At 36.4% G+C, this 21,461-nt stretch overlaps 1 protein-coding gene across 1 annotated transcript in view; it reads left to right on the top strand.

Moving 5' to 3' along the window:
• LOC137643131 (carboxypeptidase D-like) overlaps positions 1-21,461 on the top strand; it is a 589,663-nt gene that overhangs the window by 451,810 nt on the left and 116,392 nt on the right. The window contains exon 19 of the mRNA XM_068375981.1: positions 10,535-10,698. Within this exon, the coding sequence (XP_068232082.1) occupies positions 10,535-10,698 (164 nt within the window). The remainder of the gene's footprint in view (positions 1-10,534; positions 10,699-21,461) is intronic.

Raw genomic sequence — 21,461 nt, 5'->3', positions numbered from 1 at the left:
AAGCAACTTTCTATCGATAGCTTCTTTAAAAAAAACTACAAAGCGAACTCGTGATGAAGAGGAAGGAAGTGGTTCAAAGAAAACGGCAAAGAGTGAAGAGAAAAAAATTCAATCAATTTTAAGTGGAGAGAGTGAAAGTGATTAAAATTAATCATCAAAAAAAAAAAAAGAAAATGTAAAAAAAAATATAAAATATAAAAATAAAAAAAATAAATAAGGCTAAGTTAGGTTAAAGTTCACTTAGTGTAAGTTAGAATAAGTTACGGTAGTGTACGTTTATCGTAGTCACCCTCTCTACCTCCTCGCCACCCGTCCATCTCCTCTCTACCCGTCCATCTCCTCTCTGCGTAGCAAGACCAATACTTGTGCTGGACTTTCTAAGGTAAAGTGACGCTAAAACCCGTTTCTTATTTATTATTTCTTGATAATTATTCTTTTTTACATGTCTATTATCTAATTTAGAGTGCATATTGTCATGTGTAATTATGTGTAGTAATTTATTAAGGAGTTATCATAGGTTTTTGGGCTCAACCACGGATTAATCCTATTTTAATGTATTCTTATGGGAAAATTCGTTTCTACATCCGAACATTTTCTACATCCGAAGTTGGTTGTGGAACGGATTAAATTCGTATGTAGAGGTACCACTGTATATTGAAAATGGCAAAAAACTTTTAGAAATTATATTTATAGAATTAGTAAATACATATGTTCATAAAGAAAATACAGCAGTATTACAGTAGTATACATAGCATAAACAGAAAATATTATAATTACCCTGTACGTATGAAGGAACACACATGCAAGTCTGATAACTTTGTTTCGATCCTTCTTGAAGGTGCACAGTACAGGTTCCAGCAAGTAGCTTTATCCCAACTGGAGCAATGTTGACTTCATTACTTTTTAAAGTTGAACAGTTATTTTATGAAGGGTGGTTAACAATATGAAATGCTTAAATCATGACTTGAATATGAAATGAAAAGGCAAGCTAAATTATCTTATTATAGACATAAAATAAGGATTAAATTTTTATAAAAGAAAATGTACAGCCAAGTCACGAACAGCTTCCTGCTTGTTCAGGTGAGAGTAAGCCTATACTGCTTATGTGCCTTAGTTGTTTAAAAGTTTTCTGGTGCTGTAAGTACACGCAGTGCTAACAATTTCAATGAGGTTTCCAGGATTCAAGGAATTTTAGGGTCATCAAGGAGAACTTTCAGAAATTTGAAAATTCAAGGAATTTTGTTTTTTTTTTCCAAGATTTGTCAAGGAAATTATAAATTTTCGGAAATTTTCATATTATTTAATCAAAATATAGATAATGCATTCTTAATAAGTATAGCATATATTGGCTAAATTACATTATCATCAGAATATGTTATATGCATTATGCTCTTTTTTTCAAACGGCTTGGCGTCAAATCATTATTGCCCAATTATGGCTCCAAGTCCGGTACGTTACGTTTCCACCTGAATGATATATGTACTGTATCATTCCTATACATACACAAAACGCACCATCTCTAAACTCAAGTCGCATAATTACTGTCTATGCCTCTTTCCAAAAATGGACGGTACACTTGAATGATACGTGTCCCATTCCTGTACATACATGATACGTACTGTCTCTTAAGTTTCTTAAATCAAGTCGCATATTACTCTGTGTCTCTGTATCTTGGTCTTGCCTCTTTCCGAAAGTGAACAGTTATTTCTGAAGGTAAATTTTCAAGCCCATTTTAGGTGATTCATGAACACGATGAAATGGCCATGCTTACTAACAATAAAATTCAAATCTTTTGGTTGTTGATCCATGGGATCAACTACATAATCAACTTTATTGCTGATAAGTATTGCCATGATCAAAGTGAAAATGACATTGTCTGATAATGGAATGGAGAATTTACTGTTTTCACGATCTTTCTTTCAGATGGCAACAAAAAGGTCCAGTAGTAGTAAGAGTGATTATAATACAAAGAAAATCAAGGAAACGTTAAGAAGAAAAAGAAATTTGATAAAATGTTTTTGAACTCTTGGTTGACGAGACCTGCTTTCAAACCATGGTTGAAGAAAAAGACAGTGACAGGAAAACATGTGCCATTTTGTGAAATATGCAGTGTTAAACTTTGGTGTTCCAAAACTTCATTAATTTGTCATAGTGAAACCAAGACCCATAGTGATAATGCGAAAAGAAGTGCAAGTTTGACAAAGTCTCAGCCTAGCATCAGTGGTTATATGGGACCATCAGTGGATGCAGCAGCAAGATTGGAAATTAAGATATGTAGCTTCATTGCCGAAAATAATTTGCCAATCAGCATGTGTGAAAATTTCCTACTTTTCATTCAAGATTTGTTTCCAGCAGATGAAGTTTTGAAAAGAATGTAACTTTAGGAAAGCAAAAAGCTACCAATATCATCAGGCAAGTGCTTGGTTTTCACTTTTTGCGAGAAAGTATAGAGAAACTTCAGCAAAATAGGTTTTCAGTTGTCATAGATGAAACAACTGACAAGTCATCTACATCACAATTAGCAATTTTGGAAACTTTTTTTTTTTATGCAAATTCTTTTGAAATGAATTGTGTTTTTGTAGACCTGATTGAATTGCCCAACGGTAAAGCTGATACTATCTATGGTAAAATTAAGGAGTGTTTGACATTCTGCAACATTCCGATGACAAATGCGGTGGGTTTTTTTTCTGCTGATACATGAAATGTCATGTTTGGTAAACATCCTTCTGATTCTCAATTATTCATCAAAGACTGAACTTGGATTTTACCTGTTAAATGTTCATGTCCTCTGATACATTTATGCTCATCTTATGCTTCACAAAAATTACCAAATTCTTTGGAGGTCCTTTGTAGGAATATTTATTCCCACTTCCACATGTCATCTCAGAGAGTAGAAGACTTTTGAGAATTTCTTGATTTTCACATGCTGAAAAATAATGAGAGCAGGTAGAACAAGATGGTTATCTTTGAAAATGTGCGTGGATCACATTTTAGAGTGATATTAATCGTTGAAACTTTATTTCATTGGAGTAGGAATAGAAGATCCCATGTTCTCCAATGGTAGCATTTTGAAAAGCTTGAATAATAAGTTCACTGTAGCGTATTTGGTGTGTTTATTGTTCAACTTCGGAAGGCTTGCAGCATTCAAGTTGCTATTTCAAAGTGAAATGCCTTTGTTGCATCAACTTAGAAAAGAACCTCCTACTCTCGTTCCTTAATCTAAAGTTTTTATTATATATATATATATATATATATATATATATATATATATATATATATATATATATATATATATATATATATATATATATATATATATATATATATATATATATATATGCAGTGGAACCTCTACATATGATTGTTTCTAATACCCGAAGCAAAATTTGATCAAATTTTCGTCTCGACACCCGAAGTCATGCTCCAACATCCCACGTAGATCATACGCGTAAAATTTTCTCGAAGCGTTGGTCGTAGTTTCTTGTTTACGCCGGTAGATGGTAGCACGTCGGAGGGACGCTATTTAGCGTCGCGTCGGTCAGTTCTCTGTTCTCGTGCTCATCTTGTGGTTGTCCTCTGTTCGGTCCGTTATTAACAGTGCTTATTATCTTCCTTTTCTCACGTTTCATTTTTGATTTTACGTATAATCATGGGTCCTAAGAAGCTTAGTTTCGGTACAGGTATTAGTAGTGGAAAGAAAAGAAAGAAGGCTATGCTTTCATTAAAATTGAAGCCAGAAATTATAGAAAAACATGAGCGCTGCGTACGTGTGAGTGATCTGGCTAAACAATATGGTCGGAATATGTCTACAATCTCGACGATCATCAAGCAAAAGGCAGCCATTAAAGCAGTCAAACCATCGAAGGGGATCACCATTATTTCAAAATGTCGTAGCCTTACCCTGGAAGAAATGGAATGCCTTTTTTTTTTATATGGATAAAGGACAAAGAGATACTGTAGTTGGTGATGAAACGATCATTTGTGAGAAGGCCTGCGCTATTTATTGTGACTTGAAGGCGGCAGGCTCTGGGGTGATGCGAGGGAGAGTTCAATGGATCTTACAATGGAGGAATTCAAGGCGTCTCGCGGTTGGTTCAAGAAATTTAATAGACGGACCGGGATTCATTCAGTTGTTCGGCATGGAGAGGCTTCAAGTTCGAACACCAAGGCTGCTAACGATTTTGTTAGAAGTTCAAAAAGATGGTGGAGGATGAAGGCTACGTAGAGCAGTAAGTTTTCAATTGTGATGAAACCAATCTGTTTTGGAAAAAGATGCCTAGTCGAACATATATCACCGCCGAAGAGAAGAAAAGGCCTGGACATAAACCTATGAAGGATCGGTTGACTCTTGCCCAATGTGCCAACGCCAGCGGAGACTGCAAAATAAAGCCGTTATTGGTTTATCATGCCAAAAACCGTAGGGCTTTTAAGGCACATAGAGTCAATAAGGACATCCTGCATGTTTTCTGACGTGCTAATTCTAAGGCTTGGGTTACAAGGCATTTCTTTGTTGAATGGGTAAACCAAGTTTTTGGCCCTGCTGTCAAGAAGTACCTTCAGTAGAGGAATTTGCCTTTAAAGTGCTTGTTTTGCTTGGATAATGCTCCCGCTCAACCCCCAGGACTCGAAGATTATATCATCGACCAGTTCAAATTCATCAGTGTTGTATCTTCCACTGAACACCGCCCCCTTCCTCCAGCCCATGGACCAGCAAGTCATCCCGAATTTTAAGAAGCTCTACACCAAGCACTTATTTAACCAGTGCTTTAATGTCACACAAAGCACCAACTTAACTTTTGTGTTAATTTTGTAGGAGCCATTTCAATATTGTGCTCTGCTTGAAGATCATAGATCAGGCTTGGGAGGGAGTAACTCGCTGAACACTGAATTCAGCTTAGAAGAAGCTTTGGCCTGATGCTGTTTTTCCAAGAGATTTTGAAGGTTGTGGCCCCGAACCTGAACCTGTGCTTGCTGTAGAGGAAGACGTAGAAGAGATTGTATCCCTTGGCAAGTCCATGGGTCTGGAGGTCGATGAAGATGACATCACCAAACTCGTCAAGGAGCATCATGAAGAGCTCACCACCGAGGAACTCAACGAGTTGCATGCCATGCAGCATGATGAGTTCCAAGCGCAGTTGAGTGAGTTGGAGGACATCGAGGAAGTACATCACATCTTAAGTTTGGCTGAAATAAAAGAGATTTTAGCACATCATCAATGCGTGGTTGATTTCATTGATAAGTATCACCCACAGAAACTTCAAGTTTGCTGTGTAGTTTTGCAATTTGATGTCTGCTTAACCCATTTCAGGAAAATTCTGAAAAGCCGTACCAAGTAACTTTCTCTCGGTATTTTCTTTAAAAAATCTCCGAAGTGGTCTAGTGGTTGTGGTGGAGAGAAAGAAAGTGAAGCAAAGAAAACTAAGATTGAATTGAGTGAAAGTGATGAAAATTAAACGTCAAAAAAAAAAATGTAAAAAAATATAAGATATAAAAATTTGAAAAAAATAAGTAAGCTAAGCTAGGGCAAGGTTCACGTAGTGTAAGTTAGAGTAAGTTACAGTACGTTATCGCAGTCACCATCTCTACCTCCTCCCCGACCGTCCGTCTCCTGCTGCGTAACAATTCCTACACCTGCGTTGGCCTGTCTCTAAAGTAAAGTGACAATAAAAACCCCTTTTTTATTTATTTCTTTATAATTATACTTTTTTACATCTTATAGAATGCAGTTATATTATTGTCATGTGTAATTATGTGTAGTAATTTATTAAGGAGTTATCATAGGTTTTTGGGCTGTGGAACAAATTATACAAATTACAGTGTATTCTTATGGGAATATTTGCTCCAACATATGATTGTTTTAACATATGAAGCAGTCCCTGGAATGAATTAAGATAGTATGTAGAGGTTCCATCATATATATATATATATATATATATATATATATATATATATATATATATATATATATATATATATATATATATATATATATATATATATATATATATATATATATATATATATAAAGTATATATATATATATTACTTATCAGTCACAAAACTGCACGTGACATATATTAAAGGGTAAAATCCATAGGAAACAGGAAAGGAAAAGACCAGGTACCAAGCACTTTCGTGTATTACGTACACTTCTTCAGGGTACAAAGTGAAATAGAAAATAAAATCATACAATAAAGAAACCTACCAAAACTGAAATAAAAGCCACAAACAAGCAAAGCATCATCAATTTGCTAAAATAACTAATAGTCGTTAAAAATTAATTAACAATTGTAGTTTATAATAAAATACTAGTAATATAACAATTATTAAACTAAATGTTTACATTGTACTTCCTTACAATTTCATTAACAAGATGAGTGTCTAGTTTAAAAATACCAGAACTGAGATTTAAAATTTGATTATTAAAATATTTAATAAAAGCAGATTCAATAATATTTCTCGAAGTAAAACTGTCGCCAGCGATTTTGCCTAAAGGGGTTCTGTGTGGCTTTCACGGTATCACTTATCTGTTTTATAAAGTACATCATATTTACACCAGAATAATCATCAACAAATGATACTGAGTACCGGAATCCATCTTTAGCTGCTGGTTGAATTGGTCAAGCTAAATCACAATGAATGAATTGAAGTGGCTTTGTAGCTCAACTATCCGGCACTCCACATCTAATTTGACACATTTTACCTTTAACAGGAGTTTCACAATTAAAATAGTTTTACTTTGTTACCTTCATGCCATTAACAACATTTTCTAATTATAGAACATTATTCACATTACAATGAACACGTATTTTGCTCCAGTCTTCTTCTGTGTAGTTCCTGGATTTTGAGGAAGAATTACTATTCACAAAATACAGTTTACGTCTTTTTTTTTTTTTTGTATGTCAAATTTTGTACCATCAGGAGCACTCAATTCAACATTATCTGGAGTAAAATTGACAGAAACTCCTCTTTCAGTAGCTGCTTGCGCAGAGAACATATCTTGCTTGTATGTGGGTACATATAATTGATTTTCTAATCTCACTTTATGACTTTGACCATTTAAATCATCACAGTAATATCTCAACATCACCTTTGCCTGACACAACACTATTTGTTCTACTGCCATTGGAGAGTTCAGTAATATTATTTTCTGTCTTAAAAAGTCATGTAATCTTACAAATTTGAATTTATCTTGAACAGTACAGTATGTGTAATCGCACCCCAATCTACTAACATTACACTGTCATTAACATTAACTTCACTACAATCATTTACTTAGTTAACATTAACTTTAAATGCAAAAGAAAGTGTACTCTTTCCTCCTGGAGTCGTCGATTTTGCAGAGTCTTCTACGTCATTCTTATGCCTTGTGTTTCCGGTTGCGGCAGTTTTCACACCATCTCTTTGTTTTGTAGCACCGACGATCTTTCTATTAGCTGTTTGCTGCCCTGTGTCCTGGTTTGGTACACGAGAAGCATTTGAAACATCCATCTCCCTCATCTTGTTTTCCGGAGTTTTCTTTTAGCTTCACATCCACACAAAAAGTCATCTGTTTCTGTAGATTTTCATTGTCCAGTCTCTTCAAAGTTACTGAGAGCTACCTTAACTTCAGAAAAACTCATTGTTTTTCCTTCTGTGTGATAATTGTAGCAAATGTCTTGAAAGAATTGGGGAGGCCCTTAGGTACCATAGCAACAAATAAACTGTCACTGATTGTTTCGCCTTTAGACTTCTGTAAGTTGGAAGCAGTTTCATCCTTTATAATATAGTTTGTCAATGATTCACCGGAATTCAGGTTCAATGATTTAAATTCGGTATATTCTGTGATCACTCTTAGTTTGCCCCTACCAAGGTAATGTTCATGGAGAATTGACAAGGCTTTTCTTCCATCATTGTTTGCCTATGTCATAACAAGTGAAAGACTGTGGTCATCCAGACATTGTACAAGTTCTGTGAAAGCATCACTTTTAGCTTTCTTGTCAGGCGCTGTGGTGTCATCTTCTACTTTGACGATAACACCGTAAACTTTTTGAAGTCTCATATACCCTAAAAATTTTACCTCCCCTAGTTCATACATCGTCTCGTTGCTGTTGAACATCAAGCGCGCTCTCAGCCCATAACCTGTTGAGGCCATCGTGATCAGGTAAATCTGGATACGATATGTTTGTAGGAAAAAAAGGACTTCACGATGTTGATTGTCCGAAATTTATTCTTACACTGATATATCCAAGACTGTTAGAAAACCAAAAATACTCAGAAACCATTTACACCAATAATTGCTAGGTGGCAGCACAATATAAATGATAGTTAACATTATAATAATTATAGATGATAGTTTATCATTCTAACTGTAAATGGTGATTAAATGCAGCTTCTGGAAAAGAGGCAATATGAGCATCAGTTTTAAATAGAATTAGGAAATTTTATTAAAGTTCTGATTTTAGCTTTATTGTCAATAAACTAAGACATTACAATAACCATTGAAAAGACTAATATATGAATTGATATTCATTTTGATAATTGAAAGTGCTCAGCTACACAAAATCTGAATGAGTATTAAGGGTAGCGACTCTGCCCTGTTGAAACATATTAAGGGGAGCGACTCTACCCTATTGAAACTATGTGTATTTTTGGTCATTTCAAAGTTAATCTACTTTTTTGTGTCTCCTCTGATTTTCATAATTTAAAAAGCATTTTAAAGAACTTTCTTAGGTAAATTGTATAGAACAGATTTTTTTTCAATCCTCATCTGTTTACATATGTATTTTTTTTTTCAAGTATATTGGAAATTTTTGGAAAGGTTGCCATTTTTATATATAAGTTTTGGTAATTTCACAAATCCATTTTATAAGTGTTTAGAAAATAAAATGCCCTATCTTTTCATATATAGATGGTAAATATTCATCCATAAACAATTGAGTAGTTCAGTTAAATCTCATGTTTTGAGATATTGGCTGTCAAAATTATTTTTTTTAAGAATCATCTGATTAACTTTATTAGGGGTTAGTTTGGGGCTTTAGGGTAATGATACTTCACCACTGGGGATCATAAGGATATAATCAATATACTTCAGGGTTAGTTTTTAAGCAGTGGTGAGCATCACCCCTCATTCAGAAATATGTATGCTCTATATACCTAATGCATATGCATGAGTAAGACGTTACTAGCAAAGTATATTCTTGTCTGCTGACTTGCTGGGTGAATTCTACTCTTCAAGCATACATAGTTGGCATGTCTGACACTTCATACATCTGTAACATAAAAGGGATTTTGACGCAGGAAAAATCTATTTTTGGGTGAGATAGCCATGTCGTCCTGATGGAAAGTTCCTTCTGGCAACTTCTACAGTATAATATTTCTGCGATTGATATTACAAGAGAATTACCATTACGTGTCACGGGGTTCCAACCCCAGGAAATGACTATCCAAAGATATCATGTCTAATCAGGGATGTATCCTAAGAAAACCATAGATATCTGCACCCCAAACAGACCTTACCCAGTCTAATCCCTTTCATATAAATGAGTAGACACAGAAATAAGGACTTCAATTTTTTTAGTGATCAGTTGAATATACTTTAATATGCATAAGCATGGGCTTTTATTGGTAATTTCCTTGAATGCTGGGGATTATTAGGTCATATCTAACATATCTCAAGTTTATTTACTAAGCAGTGGTGAGCTCTCCCCTTAAATCTCAAAATATATTATACAGTATGCTATATAACAAATGCCCACACATGAATAAGACAGTGCTAGCATAATATATTCATGTCTGCTTATTTTCTGGGCATATTTAGTTAATGTCTCTGACACATTTTGTATCATTCAGTATAAGCATTACTTGAGAATTATAGATATATATAAACAAACAGACAAAGAAATGTAATAAATATTACTTAGAGAAATGCAACATGGGTATTTTTTAAGACACGGTCGAAGGAAATAAACTACGTTCTCTTTTTTAGCCTTGATAGCAGGAAATGGTTCATGCGAAGTTTGTAGGAGACTACTATAAGGATATTTACCTCAAAGCCTTGAAGAAAATTTAATAAGAAAATGGTTGCATAAGCAACCAGATATGCTTATGTAAATACAATAAAAAATATTTTTACCCATAAAAAAAATTGTTTTCATTAAAAGTAACATTTGAAACATGAAATATAGACGTTCTCCTAGCCGGCAATGCAATAATCTGAATTTCAGGGATTCCAAGCAGATGTTGAGTTGCACCACTTGAGAACACCCCAGTGGTTGTGGATTTTTTTCAATGTCATTAAGTTAGTAATGACATATGTTGAAACCCATTATATATTTTAGTTTCTCTGGATGTAATACTTTTTCTTCATATGCTGTACTGCTCAGTACAAAGCCTTGGTATCAGATGTGTCATATATGATTTTTTTTTTTCATATATTCCTTTTTATAAGCCTATTTTATGTTTCTTGAAAAGTGGTTCATTTTGCTATCCTTGCTAACAACTGTATTATGGTCTGTATACTAAAGATTTTAATATTGGGTGTAATTTTTTTCAGAGAAAGGAAAAAGTAAAGGTGTGCAGCCTGAAGTAACAGCAGTGCAGAAATGGATGATGGAACACAAGTTTACATTAGCACTGATATTAAGAGGTGGAGAAGAAGGTGTAGCTGTGCCATTCTCCTATATGCGGTCTGATACTCTCCTTACACGTGATTCAGAAGTTAGTATAAAAGAGGCCGGTTTATAGTTATTTCATAAAGAATGTTATAATTGCTAGTATAATTGCTAGTATAATTATTGTTATACAAGCCTTTTTATAATAACTTGTATACTGTTCTTTAAAGTCTGTGGTCTTGTATGTACAGTAGTGTGGGGAGAGAATTTACATGACAAGAGAAGAAAAAGAACATGAAAACGTACTTATTGAATAACGGTTTACATCACACCAAATACAGAGTACATCAGAGAGGGTAAAGCAAAGGAAGGAAATCTAGAATGCATGCAGTCATGGATTCTGACCAGGTTGTGAGTTAAAATCTGTATGAAGTATAAGCAGCCATAATGGTGGCTTACATAACATGAAAAACAAAAGCATGAAACTAGGTACTGTGTTTATCTTCCTCCATAAAGTTCCTTCTATATTGAACCTTAAAAGGCATAAATGATGGCAAGAAGATGCAATCACATTTATTCTCATTTCGAATATGACAATATAGACTCATTGCATTTCAATACACCAATTCTAGGGCTGAGTACAAGAAGGGCCAATGTCAAAATATGGCCGATTGAATATAAGACCATCACTAAACTAAAAAATTTCCTCTGTATCAGTGCTATAAGGGCTAATGTCGTCCGTGGGTTCAGGGAGCTACACTAAGCGCTCTATTCTAGCCAAAGTCAAGTATCAAATTAAAATATTCATGCTAGAAAGGCCAATGACGTGATTGGCCCTTGTTACATTCATTTACTACAACCCTAGAGGGCCACGTGAGAGGCCAATGTCAACTTCAGCCTTTCTTGCACCAAACGATTTTAACAATTTATATGCGTACATAACTTTATAAATCGTTTCTGTTACCAACGTGGTTGCAAGCAATTATTATTTAGTTAATATCAAAATCAGTAGTAATGTGCGTGATATCAGTGAATGTATGTTAAAGTACATCAGACATTGTCAAGATGCAACATGAATGAACCTCTAGTCTAATACCTTTTGGTATTACGCTCACGAGAGCTAGGATTGTTACAGAGAAGATGCGACAGTGTGAAAGTGGCAATTTAGCACCAGATGGAAGAGGAAAACATGGGAAACAGAAGAAAATATCCCCCAAATCTGTAGAGATGATTAAGAAGCATATCAACCAGTTTCCGGCATGGAAAAGTCATTATGCTAGAGCAGACTCAGAAAGAAAATATTTGAATCCAGATCTCACAACAGCTCAGATGTATCGATTCTACCAAAAATATTGCCATGAAAACAATTTGCCACCAGAAAAAGAATCAATGTAGAGAAAAATCTTCAATGAAGGGTTCAGTCTGTCCTTCCATCACCCATCCCAGGACACTTGTGAAAAATGTGATGCTTTTAAGGCATCCCTAATGACTGCTAGTGAGGATGATAATAACTGCATTGAAGGAGAGAAATCCGAACATCATGAACTAGCAGAGATGGCTTACAATGAAAAGAGAGCTGATAAAGAGTTTGCTCTTTAAAACAAAGGAATCGTTACTGCATCCTTTGACCTCCAGAAAATATTTCCTGGTCCACTGTTGCAGACAGGAATAGTTTACTACAAGAGACAACTTGCTGTTTATAACTTAACCATTTTTGAAACAAGTGTGGATGGAAATAAAGCACACTGCATGAAGTGGGATGAAACGATTGCAAAAAGAGGTGGCCAAGAAATAGGTTCATGTGTAATGAAATGGTTACATGGCCTCTCAGATGACATTAAGGACATTCGACTATATAGTGACTCTTGAGGTGGCCAAAATATTTATTTGCAGCCCTGCTTATGCATGTTTCCAGGAGTAAGGGAATGAAAATAACGCATTCTTTCTTAGAACCTGGCCATACACACATGGAAGCAGACACAGTACATGCTTTGATAGAAAAATATAGAAAATCAGCTACAAACATTGAGGTGCCACGGGACTAGAGCACAACATTCAGAGCAATCCAGAGAAAAAAATAAGTTACAAGTGACTGAAATGCAAACAGAAGAATTCATTAATTATAAAAGTTTGTATATGTCTGCTGGCCCCCTGGTGATTCACCATAAATATAATAATGGACAACAAGTAAATGGGATGAAAATTAAGAAGATGGAATACAATCAAAATTAAATTGGCCAGATTATGTGCTGGGCATCCTTTTTTCGAAATCTTGCACGGCAGCATTTAGATTTAAGAAAAAAAGGAAAAAGGAAGACCACCCATTTGGATTCTCTCACAGCTTGAACAGGGACCAAGGAAAATTCCACCCAGAAAGTTGAAGGACTTAATTTCTGCAAGAAGCAAACATTTTACAGAAGCCTGCAGGCGGCAGAGGATGCTTCAGATGATGTTTATTTAGATGATGAACCCAATATGTGAGTATTATGGCGGATGACACAATTACTATGGATCATTACTTTTCTATTGGAACTCAACATGTCAAAAACTAATCAGATTTTTTTCCCTAAATTTGATTAATCTACTTGTGTTTGTAAATTAATCACTCTTTTTTTCACTTTTCTTTAGACATTGATTTAGGATGTTACTCAACATGCTAAAAAATGTATTAATTTTTGTTTAGTGAATCTGATTAATCTACTTGTGTTAGTAAATCAATCAACGTAATTTTTTCCACTTTTCTTTAGCCATTGATTTAGGATGTTTTTTTTTTTCTTTTTTTTTTTCTAAGCAAGAATATTATAGATAATGTAATATATAATAGCTACTAGAAGGATATAGATTAATCTCAAAATGTTTGAAATACTTTTTTCCAATAATGCAATTTTTTTTACACAATTTGCAGGCAATAAATTTTTCAAAGCTTGGTCTAATATATTTTTTTCTTCAAAATGAAAAACAATAATGTAATAACTTAGACTGTAAATAACAGTTTAAAAGACAAGCAGTCTAAATAAAAAAGAGCTTTCGTTTGCTGTAATTGCCTGATTTTTAATATAGGAAGCAATCTTTCAAATGCGTTTTTCTCAAAACATGGTTTTATGACATTGGCCCTTCTTGTACTCAGCCCTAGAATTATGTTGTGATACAAACATGTAAAATGTGTAATACACCATCAAATTTGAGAGTCCAAATAAATTGTCATGCTCTTATTATTATTACAGTGTTGTTATTATTATTATTATTATTATTATTATTATTATTATTATTATTATTATTATTAGTTTTATTATTATTATTATTATTATTATTATTATTATCATTATCATTACTAGCTAAGCTACAACCGTAGTTGAAAAAGTAGGATACTAAAAGCCCAAGAGCTCCAACAGGGAAAAATTGCACAGTGAGGAAAGGAAATAAATAAACAGTATGAGAAGTAGTGAGCAATTAAAATTAAATATTTTAAGACCAGTAGCGACATTAAAACAGATTTTCCATGTATAAACTATAAAAAAATACTTATCTCGGCCTGTTTACCATGAAAATATTTGCTGCAAGTTTGAACTTTTGAAGTTGTAAGGCTACTCATGAATGCAGAGGCAAGGGACAGTGACAATGTCCTATCAAGCAGGACAATGTACTAGAGACTAACCATATAGACATAGGATCAGTGCCCAAACCCCTCTCCATGCAAGCTCGGACCAAGGAGGGTCAGGCAATGGCTGGTGATGACTTAGCATGTAGACCTATAAGCTCCAAAACCCCACTCAGCTCACAAGGATGGTGAGGTTGCAGCGACCAAAGGAACTATTGAGCTTGAGCGAACTCAAACCCTATTCTGGCAATCACCAGTCAAGGACGATACCAACAGGCCACCACAATCCCAATTCAACCACCCGATTAGGAAAATCATTCCACAACTTGTCACAGCTGGAATAAAACTTCTAGAGTACTGTGTAGTATTGAGCCTCATGATGGAGAAACCATGACTATTTGAATTAACTGCATATGTAATGTTATGAACAGGATGGTACTGTCTGGGAAAATATGAATGTAAAGGATAGTCAGAATTATGAAAATTCTTATGCAACATGCATAACGAACTGATAGAATAACGTTGCCAGAGATTAATGTCTAGATCAGGAATAAGAAGTTTAATAGACCGTAGGCACCTGTTCAACAAATTAAGATGAGAATCAGGAGCTGAACACCAGACTGGAGAACAATACTTGAAACAAGATAGAATGAAAGAATTAAAACACTTCTTCAGAACAGATTGATCACTGAAAATCTTGAAAGAATTTCTCAATAAGCCAATATTTTGTGCAATTGAAGAAGAAACAGATCTAATATGTTTTTCAAAAGTAAATTTAGTGTTTAGAATCAACCCTACAATCTTGAACGAGTCATACATTGTTGGATGTTGAGGAGTCACTGTCCTCGACCGACTTACAATCATACTTTGAGTTTTATTAGAATTCAACTTCATGCCCCATTATTTGCACCGTGCACTAATTTTAGCTAGATCCCTATTAAGGGGGCCATCTGGAATGCCAGTATATAGGGGTAAGGGAAGAAAAAACACAAAATCCTGAAAACAATCACAGCATCGTATGGCAATGGAGAATGGGTATACAAAATATTTTGTCAAAATTCCTCTTACTTTCATAGCTACAGGGTAATTAGTAAAAGTAACTCAATAAACCTTAAACATTGTTCCCTACAAGAAAATGCAGTATTTCTTCTGTTATCGTAAATTTTTAATTATTACATTTTAATGTAGAAGAAATTGTGAACAATGGCATCTGTATAACTTTCTTGAGTCGCAGACGACGTATTACCCCCTTCACCCTTCAGTCCTACCACAAATCTGAGAGAGAGTACATGCCTGAGCTTGACCTCTGACATTCACTAATTTTTACGTTTGTTTTTCTTGTTTTCGTCAAGAATGTTATCATTTCAAAGAGGAAAAGACAATTTCAACATCTTGTTAACATAAGAAAGAAGAAAATTTGCTATATACAGTATATATATATATATATATATATATATATATATATATATATATATGTATATATATATATATATATATATATATATATATATATATATATATATATATATATATATATATATATATATATATATATATATATATATATATATATACACACACACACATATATATATATATATATATATATATATATACATATATATATATATATATATATATATATATATATATATATATATATATATATATATATATATAACGGATTTTGAGCGAAGCGAAAAATCTATTTTTGGGTGAGATGGCCATGTCGTCCTGATGGAAGTTCCTTAAAGTAGCTTTCTAAGGGATATATGTACTACAGTGATATTCCCAGAGAATTTTACCTTTAGGTATCCAGAATTCTAACTCCTGGCACGAATATCCTTAAATTTTCTCTTAAGGATATCGCATAATATCAGAGGACGTATTCTTGACACGCCACATAGCAATCTGCACCCCTAATAGCGTTTTCGCTTCGAGGAGGTGTGGCGAAATAAAAGGGAGCCGTATCAAGGCTACCCCCTTCTCGTATTACTATTGAGAATGACAACAGCGCCATTACCACGATGGCGGACATTCCTTGTTGCATTGAGCACGGTGTTACAGATACAGTACCACGCGAGGGATACTGTGAAGATCTTTTCTTTTTAGAAGAGATGGGTGGGTCCATCAGGACGACATGGCCATCTCACCCAAAAATAGATTTTGAGTGAAGATCTTTTCTTTTTAGAAGAGATGGGTGGGTCCATCAGGACGACATGGCCATCTCACCCAAAAATAGATTTTTCGCTTCGCTCAAAATCCGTTTTTTGGGCTCAAACCATGTCGTCCTGATGGAAGCATACCAGAGCATTAGTGTATCTGTGGATTTTCATCAGTGCCTTAACCTTATAGCAACCTTTTCTATGGTCATGGGGACCAATTGAGACAAGTGACGTCACTGTTATTAGTCATCATCACTAATCATAAACAATGTTAGTGCTTCCTGCCTCCTACAGGGAAGAGTCATTCTAGACAGTAGAAAAGGGATCTCGAGGTTAACATATATTGTATGACCAAACATAAGTATACACTGAATATACAAATAGTCTCATAGTTGTATATTTTGCCGAATTAACATAGTGTCTCTTATATTTATTATTTGTTGCATACAAATATATGAGGAATACTTAATTTGGTAAGTCAAAGAACTGGCATGTATACATACAATTGTCTGGCAAAAGCGGACGCACTACATTCTAATAGACATTTATTCCTAATAAATGACTAAAAGAGATGGTTAGTAGAACAAATGTAGTATGACAATGGGATTATACCTGTAACGAGTACAGAGACTATATTTCTTTCTTGAAGGAAGAAATGATGAGTGCCACTCTCAGACTGAAGAAAATTTGTAAAACAATTTCTCTTCATAATTCCTGTACTGGTTACTTCTATCTGCACTGTGTACTACGTACACTGGCACTAGTGCTATCTGTATAATTCCACACCTGGGATTTTGAACAGAGCTAGTGTCACCATGGTAACACTTAATCAAAAGAGGTCACACCTAAGAAGGATGACCGCTTCTCCCTTTAATTGACAGTCCCAGTCAATTAGCTGTTCATCGTAGAATTAGACGGCAGGTTAAATATTCTACCTGGCGTCACCACATACGGCTTCTCACCCAGTACATATGCGAGGACATGTGAGGTCCCAAACTATTAACTGTTTACCACAGTAATTAGTGGGCAGGTTTTAATACACTACCTGCCGCCACTACGAAGTGTTTCAGTTCATGCACTTGTTTTGCATAGTGTTTGTAAAACACTCTGGATGATTTCCATCCAGTGTATGAATGAAAACGCTCAAAGTCCATATACTGAAAGAAGTTAAGTGATGAAGCAATTTTTCTCGGATCATGACCTGCGGGAGTACTGTCCGAATCCGCTCTATGAATAAAGTAGGTGAGCTTCGCCCATAGTTGTTTCAGGGATAAATTTGATCCAGAAGTTTCTTCTTTAAAGAGCTGTCCTCCCCTGAAGTCTGAAGTTCTACAAAGATAGACCTTTAGACACTCTGCAGGACATAGAGAGACATCTTCCTTCAGAGGGCAGACTCTCCAGGGACCCCACCTCTTAGTGGGTAGCTCATTTTTAGCGAGAAAGGATGGATCAGGAAAGAGATTCAGTTCTCCCACTTCCGTGAACTGAATGTGATCCTCATCTCTGGATAGGGCCACTATTTCACTAACTCTAGCCCCAGAGGCTATAGCAAACAGAAAAATAACCTTTTGGGTTAGATCCTTAAGAGAACAATCTTCATTGTTCACAGATGAGGCATAATGTAGGACCTTGTCCAAAGACCAAGTGATGGGCTTTGGTGGTACTGCAGGCCTAAGCCTAGCACATGCCTTCGGAATCTTATTAAAGATTTCATTCCCCAGATCCACTTGAAAGGCATATAGGAGAGGCCTAGTCAAGGCTGACTTGCACGTATTTATCGTATTAACCGCCAGACCTTGGCTATGAAGGTGGACAAAGAAGGAGAGACAGAAGTTCATTGAAATTTCTTTCGGTCCTTTTGCTTTGACAAACGCAACCCACTTTTTCCAGGAAGACTCATATTGTCTTCTAGTTGACTTACCCTTGTATTCTTCTAAGAATTTCTATATTGCCTTCTGAGATCCCAAATCTTTTTCTAACCGCTAGAGTAAGAAAATCATGAAATGAAGGGTTTGGGTTCTCTGTGATAAAACGAATGCAGTTAATTTCTGAACCTTCGGAAATATACCTAGGATCAGAGCTAGGACCAGCCTCATCTAGTCTATCAGCCCCACCAGAGGATCCTGGTATGGGGCTACATATCGAGGTAGTTTCTTGAAGACGCTCGTGACGAAGAAGTTGAATTGCAGTTCCGGGACTCGTTCCCATCTGGGAGCGAATAGGTCTGCGTCCATGGACCATTCCAACTCTATCGGCTTGGACCGAAATAGAGCATCCACTGTCACCTTGTGGATGAGTTGTAAATGAACTGCTGGCAGGTGCCATCCCTTTAAGAAAGGGATGGGTAACCTCACCTAGACTGTATGAGACGTTCAATTGTGACGTCTTATTATCGCTTCGGTGTCCCAGATCAGTCGTAGGAAGTCTGATCTGTATGGAGGGGGCTTCCCCACTCATGATAGGACCAGCAGAGTCTTGGGACTTTCGTTCTTTAATTTTTGTTAGAGAAGCGATTAAAGAGGGACCGATATCAGTCTTTCTTTTATCTCTTCAAGCGTTTGATGCGTATTTTCTCTAGGCTCTTAACGCATCTTTCCACTGTGCTCTTTGCACTAGGTCTGTCACTATTGCGAACTGGGGTAAGTTTAGCGCTTATCCCTGTTGGCGTCTTGGAAATCTGACTGATTACCTGAGTCTCTTGACAGACCTCGCGAGCTCCTTTTATATTTCCAATGGAAAGGAGAGTTGATGTGACTGTGGGCTTCAATGGTTTTTGAGCCATTGAAACAATTCAGCTGGAGAAAGTCGAGACTTCTAGAAGCTTATCTTGCATCCGTGATGTCCCGGGAACCGGGTCATTTCCTTGAATGCACATTGGCCAGCCACTTCGGGTGCTGCCCACCCCAGCCTCTCGTTCAGGTATATAAATCCCTGAACCATTTCTAGGCTTGACTTTGACGGGACTAAGTTTGCCAATCCTATGAAGACACTTAGGACTGTGAGTCCGACACGTATCTTTCCTAGGATGAATGTTACTATCTGTAACTTGAATTCTAGATAGGAGGGAGGGGGTGGTTGACTGGAAGGTTCCGCAGGACACCTTTCAGGTCTGACAAGACTACAAACACCCCTATTTGGGACACGGTCCATATGTTCGGAAGGATTAACATTCAGAACTTGCTGTTTTCTATGAACTTGAGTGGCGACAAGTTCAGAATGACTCAGAGATTTCTTGAGTCCTTCTCGTGAACACAAAACAGCCTTCCCTGGAACTCGATGGGCTATAGTTTTCTTACCACCTGTATGCTCTATAGCTCTCAGGTATACTCCTCCAGGAGGATTTTGAATTGTAAGAGAAGGTAAGGAAATGATGGTGGGGACATTTCTGTTTCCCATCAAGGGCTCATCTTGAATAGGCTTTGAACCGAAGGATCGAAGGTCCTGCGATCCTGAAGGAATGTTCCTCCTAGCAGAAGCGTCTTCATGCTTCGAATAGTCAGTAGGTTTAGACTTGTGACCATCTGCCTGTGGCATTGTGGTCACTGGAATAGTGGGATGTTGTTGAGCAGCCCGGATATTTCCAGCATTTTCGATCTTTTTAGGTTGGGGACCCAGAACCAGGGAAGATTTTCTCTTTGAAAGGATGCCCCATTTTTGGAGAAGACTTATGTTCTCCATGGTGGTGTTCTTAATTACCTTCTTAATTACCTCGTGTGGGAAGAGGTCTTTACCCCAGATGTTGGAAGATATTAGCTTCCTTGTTTCGTGTTTCACTGTTGCAGCAGCGAACACAAACTCTCTACATGCTCTCCTAGCCTTCATAAAGGTGTAAAGGTCCTTCACTAAGGTAGCCATATGCATTTTGGCTATGACCAAGAGCATGTCTGGGGTATTTTCATAGGTTGAACACAACTCTATGTAGTTTTGTAGAGAAAGGGAGGTCGCAAGTCTCTCCTTTGTCTCTTGTTCATTATGCAAGAGCAACTCAGATAATTTAGGGAGGCATACATGAAATTGTCGACTTCGACATCCGCGTCTAATTTTCCTACTGAAAAAGTCAAATGGACTTCCTTCCAATCCTTTTCCTGTCCGGGGAAAAGCTGGTGATAGAGGCTTGCACTCTTCGAGTGTGGGACATGGCTTACCCACCTCCACCGCTTTGGCAACAGATATAAATGCCTTCCCCATAAAGGGGGATGAGAGTGAAGAAGGAGCAAGAAAGGAAGGGTGTCTGTTATTCAGTGAGAATACCTTCGACTCTGAATAACCCGCTTTTTTCAGACTACCTGAGAGGATAGTCTGTGCCTTATCATGGTCGAGAATCATGACCTCCTTTGGTTTTGTTCCTTTCCTTGACTTTGGTTCGTACTTCAGTCGAACCCAACAATTAGGGAAAGCATCAAAGCTTGGCCAAAATTGAATTTTGTCCAAAGGAACAGCACCCATTTTCTCTTGAGATGTAGAGATTGCCATTTAAAAACGGCATCTGCTCCACAAACCTCCAGGGATTGGTTTTGGAGCATGTTGGTAGGTCTTGATCCATGGGTCGTTTGACTGACCCCTGGAAAGTGACAAGAGAAGCTTTGTAAGGCTCTATCTTGCGTTTTTCTTCCTGCTTTTTGTTTTGTTTACGAAAGCGCTCTATCTGATTCTTCAGTTGGATACATAATTGTACCATTTTATCCAATAGAGGAGTAGAAGACAAAGATGTCGACATCGATGGCTCTATAGCCGGCATAGGCGGAGGAAATTCCAACACAACATTTTTCTCTTCTACCTTGGGGCACTTCTTGCCCTCAATCCCAAAGGTGTTCTGGCCGTCAGGGGATGTAGTTGGTTCCTGAGGCACTACTATTTCCTTACTTGCTTTCGGAAATAGTAGCTTACGCATCCTATCATTAGGTAGGAAGGGTCCCGGGGAGATTTTTTGGAAGCCTCTCACCCAGTTGCGTAATTTGTATTGAGCTGTATCCCTCGTCTCCGTAGACTTGGGATTTTCAAAACCTTCAGACATTAATGTCCGACATATATTGCAAACCTATGGGTTCCAATAATGTAGGAATCCGGGGAATAATATTGCAGGGGGCATGAAACCTGCAAGTATTA

The sequence above is a fragment of the Palaemon carinicauda genome, chromosome 6 (assembly GCF_036898095.1).
Source record: "Palaemon carinicauda isolate YSFRI2023 chromosome 6, ASM3689809v2, whole genome shotgun sequence".
Lineage (NCBI taxonomy): Eukaryota > Metazoa > Arthropoda > Malacostraca > Decapoda > Palaemonidae > Palaemon > Palaemon carinicauda.
Note: the sequence above shows the minus strand (reverse complement) of the source record. Positions and strands in the feature narration are given on the sequence as shown.